This window comes from Acinonyx jubatus, chromosome C2 (genome assembly GCF_027475565.1).
Source record: "Acinonyx jubatus isolate Ajub_Pintada_27869175 chromosome C2, VMU_Ajub_asm_v1.0, whole genome shotgun sequence".
NCBI classification, from domain to species: Eukaryota; Metazoa; Chordata; class Mammalia; order Carnivora; family Felidae; genus Acinonyx; species Acinonyx jubatus.
The window spans coordinates 10,901,990-10,913,150 of record NC_069384.1 but is presented as its reverse complement, the minus strand read 5'-3'; the positions used below and the strand labels follow the sequence as shown (position 1 = coordinate 10,913,150).

At 49.6% G+C, this 11,161-nt stretch overlaps 1 protein-coding gene and 1 non-coding gene across 5 annotated transcripts in view; one reads left to right on the top strand and one right to left on the bottom strand.

The window, feature by feature from the left end:
• The first annotated feature begins 1,244 nt into the window (after positions 1–1,244).
• The window catches only part of KCNE2 (potassium voltage-gated channel subfamily E regulatory subunit 2), a 32,386-nt gene continuing 22,469 nt past the window's right edge, over positions 1,245–11,161 (top strand). Inside the window, exons 1-2 of one of the 4 annotated variants that reach the window (XM_053220590.1) lie at positions 1,245–2,020; positions 9,142–9,217. In XM_053220590.1, the coding sequence (XP_053076565.1) occupies positions 1,872–2,020; positions 9,142–9,217 (225 nt within the window). In that variant the 5' untranslated portion in view covers positions 1,245–1,871. Of the gene's footprint in view, positions 2,021–9,141; positions 9,269–11,161 lie in introns of all 4 variants that reach the window. The other 3 variants (XM_053220592.1, XM_053220591.1, XM_015062560.3) reach the window with 3 other exon arrangements.
• On the bottom strand, positions 1,822–1,926 carry LOC113594455 (U6 spliceosomal RNA). The gene has a single exon (XR_003414841.1). It is a non-coding gene; the product is annotated as a U6 spliceosomal RNA (small nuclear RNA).

Sequence of the window (11,161 nt, the reverse complement as noted above, 5' to 3'; positions counted from 1 at the left end):
TCATAATTATTTAGCGAGAGCCTGTCTCCGACCCCTGCTCCCCATGCCTTGTCACCTGCAATCTGAACCCTTGCAAGAGTCCTACAAGACAGATATTTCTATTTATAGAATGAGAAAGGAAAGCTTGGAGACAGCTCCAGGGTCTTTGTATTCTGACAGGGTATTAAATTGCTAGGGCTCCATACAAAATACTATAGACCGGCTGGCTTAAAACTTCAGAAATTATTGCACACAGTTCTGGAGGCTAGAAGTCCAAGATCAAGGTGCCCGCAGGGCTGGTTTCCTCGGAGACCTCTCTCCTTGGCTTGGAGACAGACGGCCATCTTCTCGCTGTGTCCCCACGTGGTCTCCCTTGGTGCACGTGCACCCTTGGTGTCTCTTGGGTGTGTCCAAAGTTCCTCTTCTTGCAAGGAAACCAGTCAGATAGGATCAGGGCCCACCCGAAAGGCCCCATTTTAGCTTTATCGCCTCTTTAAAGGCCCCATCTCCAAATACATCCTGAGATACTGGGGGTTGGGGTTCTAATGCACGAATTCGGGAGGGACACAATGTAGCCCGAAGCAAACAGCGACTAGGGTGAACTATGGGGAACCATGGGATTGGAGAGTGGAAGATAGATTTTCATTAATGGCAGACCGTGGAGGGCGGGGTGGGGGGGGGCGGTCAGAGGGTGAGGGATAGCTCCCCAAAATAAGCTGGGAGGAGAGAGAGCACCTCTCCTCCCCTCCTTCCTACACGCCCTCCCTTCCATCTCATGTGGAGCCTGGAGTCTCTTCCACAGGTCAAAAACACCACGTTGCTGTATTCATTTTCTTCACCCTAGGGTCTAAGAGACAGAGTTGTAATAAGAGACCCGGCCACCCCCACCCCACCGCAGGGCCAAATCAGAGCGCTGGACAGCTGCTCCAAACACAACATCATTCCATAGCACATAGTTGAGGTGGGGTGTGTGGAACGGGGCTAAAGTTACTTGAATTCTTTTCGAGGCTGACATCTTTGCAACCCGAGGCACAAAAAGCCCTCTCTCTGCATTCAATTTGTAGCAAAGTAAACAATTTGTAGCAAGTAAACAGGGTGCTCATTGTGTTGGTGTTCTGCGGGCCTGAGCTCCAAAGAGGCCTTTTGTTTTAAAGGATATTTTAAAATTCTTCATTAGCTGTAAAAGTTATTTTAAAAACCTTTTCCCAGACACCCCCATACCTCTCCTAAAAAAAAAAAAAAAAAAAAAAAATCAAAAAACAACAACCCACCTACATTTATGAATAACAGGGAATGGTCCTCTGTGGCCCTGACTTCTAGTCCGGTCAAGTCCACGGGGTTTGTGGGGCGCTTTGAGGTGCAGGCAGGCTGTGAGGGAAGAGGAGGAAGCGTGATGACAGGGACAGCGTCCTCGGGAACAGTCGAGGTCCTGCCGTGTCCGATATTGCTTGGGAGTGATTTGGAGGAGGACGCAGGGTGGCGGCGGCTTTGCACAAACCCAGGGGGCGTCATTCGCCCTGGCAAAGCTGAGTCATTTGTCTCAGCCGCAGGGTGACTGGAAGCCCTGCAGGGGAGTAAAATCAAGGTACACCGGTGCCCAGCCCGCGTACTATCACACCGTCAGTATGATCCCAAGTGCCCCCATGGGTACCGTGAGAGTGACCCCTTGTGGCCAGTCCCCCAGGCCCGGGGGACCCCCTGGTCAGCCCTTCCGGATGTGGCGACAGGCTGCTCCACAGGGGCGCTACAGCACTGCTGTCAGGCCCCCCCCGTCTCCATAAACAGGCCTCACTACCTCACAAGAAGCTTCCGCCGGCCCACGGCCCGTGGGCCGGTCCAGATCGAAGGGAGATCCAAGTCACCTAAGTCATGTCCCTCCTCGCACAGGGGCCATGCTAATCTTCCCTGTGCTTTTCCAATCTCAGTATATGCGTCGCCAAAGGGAGCAGTCGTGTCCCTCCTTATGGAGAGAAGGGAACCGAGACCGAGAGACAGAGAGGCCAGTGTCCCAGGCCCCACAGGAAGTGAAGGGAAGAGCTGGGTGAGTGTCCCTCCCTCCTCCCTCCGCCAAAGCCTCCTCACTGTGACCCCTGCCTTCTCTGCTGTCAGCTAACTCCTCAGCTTCCACGGTGAGAGCAGGGACGCTCTGTCCGAAGGCATTCGCTCCCATTACAATATAAATACGTTAATACCCTGTTTCAGACCCATTCTTAGGAGCAGATTTGGCAGGTGAGAAGGTGAGACCCTAAGCTGTTCTGGGTGATGTGCCCCTCCCTCTCCCCCCCCCCGCCCCCGGAAGACAGGCAAGAAGCAGGGGGAGGGCAGAGAGGGGCCCAAGACAAGTTTGCACACTACACAATATTGCCTCCATCTGGCCTCGCTTGGATGGTCTGAATGATTTTGATATTATCCAGAAGACTGAGGATGCTGACCAAAGACTTCTCCAGATGCTCAGAAGTTGTACTTCCAAGCATAATTCTTGGCTCTCCGAGAACCACAAGTAATTGATGGCACCCCCCGCCTTTTCCACATCCTATTCTTTCCAGCTCCCGAACAGATAGATTTTCTTGTTTGTAGACTCATTCATTCCAGGCTTTGCGGTAATCTCAGAGTTGACAAACGCAAAGGCAGTGTGGTCGCATTCATCTGCGGTCACCTGGTCCTCATTAGGGCCATCGGAGGAGGCCAGGGACTGGTTTTGTGATTAGCGATTCCTCCTCCGCGCGGGCCTGAGAGCTCTCAGCAGCCTTTTGTTGTTTGCATGGAGGCCTTGGAGAGCTCTGCCAGGCTCGGCTCAACATTTTCCACATGACTGATGGCATTCAAAGCTTTGCAATCCCAACAGGCAAATTTCTCGACTGGCTTTGTTTCTCGTTGGTTCAGGTTGGAATAAGAAGGCTCTTTCTGCCAGGAATGTCAGTGTGTGGTTGAGAAGTTGGCATTTTTCTATAAGGAGGCAGGGAAGCCAGTTGGTAAGTGCCTGGGTGCCCGGGTGCCCGGGTGCCTCGTGCCAACAGTCAGAAAGGTTATTTCAGTATTTCTCGTTCTTAGTGGGGCAGAGATGGCGTGTCCTAGGGACACGGTGGGCCCACAGAGGGGGTCTTCCTGGGGGGGCTCATGCCGTCGTGAGCCAAGCTGTCGCAAAGCTCTGCTTCGTGTGTTTTCCTAAGGCCACGAGGGGGCTGGGTTTGGGGCGGGGTGGAGGGCGCTCTGGATTTGTCTTCCATTTCTGCAGCTGTGAGAATGGCTTGGCCTCTGCCAAAGCCTTTTGTTCCATTTTTCTCTTGCTTCATTGGGACATTTCCGGAACCAAATATATTCAACTAGTCCTCAGCTTCAGGAGGTAATTGAATATCCAAATGCTGATCCTTCCATTGTCCAATGACCAGAACCAGCTGAAACACCCAATTTTGCAAAGCATTAAGCTCCAGTCTTTTCCCTCATTATCTCTTCCAATTATCACGTCTTCACATCTTTTTCTTATTGAGGTGTGTGAGGCCCACATGAATTCTGAGAATTCTTATATTAAATTCCATTCTTCGGGCATACAAATCTCTTCCTCTTAGGGTGTTTTGTCCCACTGTACTTTGACATGGATTCCAAAGTCTGCATCCTACCGAAGACAGACTATTGTAATTATTATTTTGAAACGGACACATTTCTCAGCTCTTGGATCTGGGCCTGAAGATAAACACGGGTACTCAGGGGCCTTGAAACCCACACTCTCAGCGTGCTGATCCTTGCAGGCCTGTTAGATCAGTGCCAGACTAAACATAAAGCTGGCGCTCCCTCCCCAGGCCAACACTTTGGGGCTTTTGTCAACTGGGCAGGAGTACAAATCCTTGAAGATTCTCTCCATGGAAAGCTTATTTCTTTATGTCCTTTGGCTCGGACCTTGGCTGGGGTTGGCCACGTGACCTTGAGCTGCCCTGGGATGCCTTGACATTTCCTCATTTGGGCCTCTGGGGTCTTTGCCCTAACTAAGATGCATATCTCAGGGGGCGGGAAGGAGGGGTGACCGTGCTCTTGTTTCTTGGCCTCTGGAATTGAGAAGAAGCTTTGGGGTAAGGAAGAGTCCCAAGCTCCAGGCTGTGCCCAGTTCCTGACCAGACAGGTGGAAGGGGAATCAGAGAGATAGGTTGTGGAGGGGTGATGGCAAACAAGCGGGGAGTGTGAGTTTATTGCCTTGTGCTAAAGGTGCATCTGATGTTACTTGGAGTCACTGAGCACCTGGGAAGCCGCACCGCTTTACCTAGTCTGGTACCTCCAGATAGGCAAACGCATTAGCTCCGCAGACACATTGGTGATTGGAAACCCGACTGTGTCCGATATGGTGATATTCCTGCCTCACTGAGTATCATTTACAACCCTCCTGAGCTGCCCCTGGCAGATCCTGGCGGTGCAGGTCAGTGCCCTGGGTGGTGGCCCTCCACGGTCCTTCTGATAGAGACTACCTCTCTAGTCCTCCCTGATGCTCCTCCTGCTGACTTCCCTTAAAGTTCCTATATCCCCATCTCACTCTCCTGACCAGAGAAGACGTGGGGAGAACCTTCCTATTCAAGGAGTCTCCTCTCTTGAGTTCTTAATCTCCTCTCTTGTCCCCCCTGGGTGACAACGGCTTCCCGGTGGCCTGTCTCTGGGGACTGTTTTCCATTGCCTTTCGAATATAGAATGTGTTCCTGAAATAAGGGAATCCCAACACACGTTGTGACTGGGATGATGTGGAAGGCAGGTGCAAGGAGAAAGGAAAGGAGCTGGGATGGGTGGGGGAAGGCCAAGTCACCCATCTTGTCTCAGAAGAACCTCAGCTAGGTTCCATGCCATCCTGAGGTTGTCATGGAAACCACAGGGCTATAGAGTCAGACCACCTTCCTTTGACAGGTCGGGGGGGTGGCGGTCCCAGTCAGGCTGATGGGGGAAATGTGCATGATGTTTTGTGATGTCACCATTCACCTAGACAATCAGCCAAGAGCAAAGGCCCAGAGGCCTCACCTTACGCTCCAAGCATAGGAACCATGCTCATTCACCTTTGCATGTCAATGTCAAGCACAGTTTCAGGCTCAAAGTAAAGACCCAAGAAGTGCTTGATGGTCTGAAGGAGCTCGAGCTGCCCAGGACCCAGATGTGAGAGGCAGAACCAGAGAAACAGGACAATTAGGCACTGGGTCCAGGGTCATGCCTGTCTTTAGACATTGGGTCAAGAGGGCCCCTAGAAAAATGAGAATCATTAGAATCCCATTCATATATTTTTTCTTTGTCAATTTTGAAATAGGGAGTACTCATATTTACTAGTGAAACACCGTGAAGATGTAGAAAGAAACCGCTCTACCTCCCTTCGTAACCCTTCCTCCTCTCTCATCTTAGTAACCAGTTTTCTTTGCTCTTGGAATTCTAAGATTTCACCAAGTTACATCTAGGTGTGTGTCTTTACAAAAAAAAAAAAATAATAATAACCCTGTCTGGGACTTGGCCCTTTCCATCTACAGTCTTAAATCTTGTATCAGACCATGGAGATTTTCTTCTGTTATTTGCTTAAATATTACTTCTCCTCCATCTGTTCTTCTCTTTCCCCGTCCATCTCTCCTTCTGACACTCCTGTTATCTGAACGTCCTATCTCCTGTTTTGTCCCTCTAAATGCCTTGCTATTTCCTCCTGTTTTCCAAATCTTTGTGTTTTCATATTTTGAGCTCCTTCTTCCACTCGGTCCCGTGGACCTTGAGCTCACTGATAAGCAGTGATTGTCCTCCTTTCAGTTATTTCCCACGTTTTAAAAATAAAACATAGGGGCTCCTGGGTGGCTCAGTCAGTTGTGTGTCTGACTTTGGCTCGGGTCATGATCTCGCAGTTCGTGAGTTCGAGCTCCGTGTTGGGCTCTGTGCTGACAGCTCAGAGCCTGGAGCCTGCTTCAGATTCTCTGTCTCCCTCTCTCTCTCTGCCCTTCCTCTGCTTTCTCTCTCTCTCTCTCTCTCTCTCTCTCTCTCTCTCTCAAAAACAAATAAACTTAAATTTTTTTTAATAAAAATAATTTTCTTTTAGTTCCAGGAAGTCCTTTTCTTAGACTCTGTGTCCTCTTGAGAATTCTCACTACCTATTCATTCAAACCGCTTTGGTCTGTCCTGCTCCAACAGGCACCTCTTGGGCTGAAGGCTGCATCTTTCTCCCCCTTATCCCAGATCCATAAGTGTTCCTGATTTTGTAGTCTACCAGCAGGCAGGTCAAGGTGAACACATTCGTCAAGCAGTGGCAAAACCAGCAGGCAATGGAAGGTTCAGCAGTTTCTGCTGTCAGGAGTCAGCAGTAAACCAACTGGTCAACCACTTCTCTGTAGATCTGAGCAGGGTGTCCTCTCTTTGAGCTCCTGGGATCAAGTTCCCATCTTATTTTTTTTTTTTAATTTTTTTTTAACGTTTATTTATTTTTGAGACAGGGAGAGACAGAGCATGAATGGGGGAGGGTCAGAGAGAGAGGGAGACACAGAATCCGAAACGGGCTCCAGGCTCTGAGCTGTCAGCACAGAGCCCGACGCGGGGCTCGAACTCACGGACCGTGAGATCATGACCTGAGCTGAAGTCGGACGCTCAACTGACTGAGCCACCCAGGTGCCCTTCAAGTTCCCATCTTAAAGAAGATGGAGGGTTGGGAATTATGAGCACAGGTGGGAGAATTAGCTTCAAAGAGGAGGGAAATATTCCTTCTTCTGACCTACAAGACTGGCAGAGAAAGAATATGAGTATAGACCCTATACCTTTGTCATTTTGTGGGCACTAAGTTATGGGAGTTCATGGTCAATGATGGAGATGGGCTTGGGTAGCCATTTGAATGCTTCCTCTAATTCAAAAAGAAATAGCCACTGAGCTATTGCCTTCAACCTCCCAAGGCTTCTATTTGTCATGGTCAAGTCAGGCAGTTTGTGGCTTGAGTATCCCTTCCATGTCTTACACTGTTAGGAGTGAAAGAGAGTCAGAAGGTAGAGTTCCCACCCCAACATGCTTCACTGTCCTTCAAGGACCTATTTGGTTGCCACGTTCTGATGGACCACCAGGTCTTTGGGTCTTCAGGAGGAGATTCCCAAGGGGGCAGCTCTTCTACACAAACTTGGTGGTGCAGGGTGGCTCGGCAGGAAGGCACGAGGCTATAGCTTTCCTGAGCAGTCCTTGGTTTTCCTGCCTGTGGCGAAGATAAGACTCAGGAGGAGCCCAGTTCTGGTTGGGGTAAGGTGGGATCCCTGAGAGGAAGGCCCAGGGGAAGTCACATCCAGACCTCAAAGGGGAGTCCGTGTCACCAGGAGTGGGTACCTCTGATGGAGCCAAGAAGACTGACCACATGACCACAGTCTTTGGCCACCATTTCCAGTCTGCTGAGGCTCAGCCAGCAGACAAGGGATATGGCCCAGGTGTCCCGAGGAGGCAGAAGTCACCACACCAAGAATGCTGAGATGTCCCCTCTGCCTTGAGGTTATAAAACCGCCACCACATCATACTCTCGGAGACCATGACCACCTTGGGGTCAGGGAAGAGAAATCACGGAGACTTAGAACTTGGGTTTACTTATTTGTTTATTTTCTAAAAAGACTGAGCATAAGTGGGAGGACTTTTTAGGTTTAGGATCTAGATAATAAAGCAGATCAGATTAGAGATGAAGCTTTTCCCTTAACCGGCAGTGAAGATGAAAAGGAAGACAAAGAAGTTTTAGACAACATAATGGAACTAGTTTTATTCTCCACACATCCAGGTTATATAGGGAATTTGGAAACACACACACACACACACACGCACGCACGCACGCGCGCGCTCACACACTTTCATGTCTTGTGATTCTTTTTTTCTGACCCCATTGGTTAGAAGATGACCTCAAATTTGTAGGAGAAACCACAAAAAGACAAACAACGCCACTAAAAAAATGAGTAAAGGACTCGAACAGACATTTCTCCAAAGAAGATCTACAAATGGCCACACAGCTCATGAAAAGATGCTCAATATCGTTAGTTACCAGAGAAATGAAAACCAAACCCACAATGAGAAACCATTTCACACCCACTAGGATGGCCAGATCTTTAAGAAAGGGAAAATAGCAAGAAAGGGAAAATAGTTGTTGAAACTATGGTCAAACTAGAACCCACATACACTGCTGATGGGAGAGCCACTGTGGAAAACAGTGTGTGATTTCCCAATACATCAAACATAGAATTGCCGTCTGACCCAACCCATTCTGCTTCTGGGTGTATGCCCCCAAAACTGCAAACAGGGTTTCAAACAAACACTTGATCACAAGTACTCATAGCATTTTTCACAATATTTTTCACAACATTTTTCACAATAGCCGAAATTTGAAAGAACCCAAATGCTCATCAAGAGATGACTAGATCAACAAAATATGGTCTATCCATACCATGGAATGTTCTTTAACCATAAAAAGGAATGGAGCACTGATACGTGTTACAACATGGATGAACCTGGAAAACATAATGCTAAGTGGAAGAAAGCAGACAGACAACCACGTATTGTATGATTCTGTTTATTTGAAGTGTCCAGAATTGGCAAATCCATAGACCCAGCAAGCAGATTAGTGGTTGTTAGAAGCTGTTAGGGAGGGAGAAAAGCAGAGGGGCTGCTCAGTGGGTACAGGGCTTCCATTTGGGGTTATGGAAAGTTCTGGAACTGGATCATGGTGATGATTGCACATTATAAAGATACTTAATGCCACTGAATTGACAACACTTCAAAATAGTAAAATTTGTGTTATGTGTATTTTACCACAACTTTTAAAGATCCTTAGGAGAGGGGCATCTGGATGGCTCCGTCAGTTAAGCCTCCAACTTTGGCTCAAGTCATGGTCTCACAGTTTATACGTTTGAGCCCCGCATCGGGCTCTGTGCTGACAAAGTGGAGCCTGCCTGGGATTCTCTCTCTCTCTCCCTCTCTCTCTGCCCCTCCCCCACTTGTTCGCGCGCGCGCGCGCGCTCTCTCTCTCTCTCTCTCAAAAATAAATAAATAAACTTAAAATAAAATCCATAAGATGAAATGTCTTGGCTGGAATATTTACCCCATATTAATAAAGCTTGTATCCTTTGGATGCTTGCTGCATGTTAGGGTTTTGTGTGGGCCCTCTCGTTGGGTCCTCATAGCAATCCTAGGAGCTGGTGTCATTATTCCCATTTGCAGGGGAAGGACACAAGCTTACAGAGCTAAAGTGACTGACCAAATCCCAAGGAACGTGACTCAGGATCCCAGCGGTGAGGTGAGAAAGAGCGAGGGGCTGCGAAGTTCTCCGATCTCCTGAGGACATCGGGTAACGGACGCACACCAACTTGTGATAGTAGAGGAAGATGCTCCCCATATCATCGGGCTGAGGCGCGGGAGGCACTGTTGTAATCACTTAAAGGTTTGGTCTCTGACGAATGGCAAAACAGGGATGGGAAAGGGCATCTAGGAGGAGACACCTTCCCAAAGCCTGTTGGAAGGAAGCCGAAAGTCACAAGGACAATCGTCCATGAAGGAGGAACTGGTGTTCCCTGGATTGTGACTTAGGGGCCTCCTCCATGGAGAATGTGGGCCCGACTCGAGAGATGCCGCTTTTTCAGGGTTTCCCCAGCCCTGGAGGCTGGAGTCCTCTCTCGCCAGTGCTACACATCAGTTCCTACAAAAAAGGGCCCAAGAAGGCCTGCTGAAAAAGAGCAGTGGGGTGACACATGGCGGGGAGGGGGGGGGGCACCATGCATGAGCAGCTGTCTCCTAAAGGCCTTTAGGATGGCGGCCAGCTCTGTCCCTGCTACAAACTGGTGGCAAAAAGTCCAGTCGAAGGACAAGCTTCAAGTGTGGGTGTGACGAGCAGAAAGGGTGTGCTCTTGGCATTGGCTACCCCACTGCTGGGCCGCCGTGCCTGGGTCCCCAGTGAAATCCCATAAGGTGTTCCCCTCCCCGAGGATCACTGGTCAGAGCCAGCTCTTTGGAGAGCAGTGATAAGGATTCTCTGTTTGGGCAGTAATTGGCATCAAAGCCACAGTCTGTCATAGGACATCGCTTGACTCCTGTCCTTGCGAAAAAAACTTTCTGATGAGCTTATCGCTTGGGCTTCTTCTGAGTTACTAAAATAGAAGTGGCAAATACTTTCAGTCTCTCATGCCAACTCCTATTAATTGTAATGGCTTCCCGGGGTGAAGCGTGGAGAAGGATTCTGAGCTCACGTCTAAGACTCAGGAGAAAAGATAACCACTCTTGATTAGTGATGTCTGCAATGGGCAGATAACAGGTACAGGAGTGGAGGTGGCTGGTTCCTATACTGTGGGCATCGCTGCTCTTGAATGATGATGGCTCGGCCGTGGGCTGGGATGAACACCCTCGCTGTCATCGGTATTCACGGAAAGAAGTCCAAGGGCATTCATGCCCTAGAAAATCTCTGGAGGTGATGATCACTCTCTTCCATCCTGGGGGTGGAAAATAAACCTCCCGGAAAGACTCCTTTCTTCTCCATTATTTTGCGCTCCCGAGAAGGGCAGCGGGTCAAGGGCTATTTCCTCCGCTTCCCCCAAGGAGCGAACTGATTGTTGGCCAGAGGGGCCTCTTTCTCCAAGGCTGTTCTGGAACTCTTATTTGCCCAGGGCAGCTGCAGCCACACAGTTTGTTTCTCGTCATGGAAAGCTGAAGCTTCTCAGAGCCCAAGCTAAATACTGGCTGCGGCAGAACATCCAGTTTTTTTCATGAGCCCCCGGTGAATTGAAACCCAGAAGCCAGAGGCACACCTGCCAATTATTACAGTTAATTTCGTGCAGGCTTGACTCAGGAACCAAGACAGAGAGTTCTGTTTGCTGCTGGGGGTGCGCAGGGCGGGCGGGAGCGGCCGTGGCCATGGGCTGTGAATACCCCCTGTGTGTGCCCAAGCTGGTCCTGGCAGCCACGGTGGCCTCCCTCGCACCGGGAGTCTGGCATCCAAGTGGGACTTCAGTGGGGCCTCCTCCCCTTGACTCTGCATCTGCGATCAGAGATGGTAACTGTCAAGAACTTTTCTTCCTCCTGCTGTATGCCCCAGCCACCCACCTTCCCCTTAAGAACTCAGCGAAGAACACTTCTGTTTATTTTTTTCCGACGAGAAGGAGAAAGAGACACTCAGCTTGAAACCGTGGGGTTTTTCTGTTGCCTTTTCTCCCCTGACGCATTGCCTCCTAAGATCCTGTCGATTTGGCCA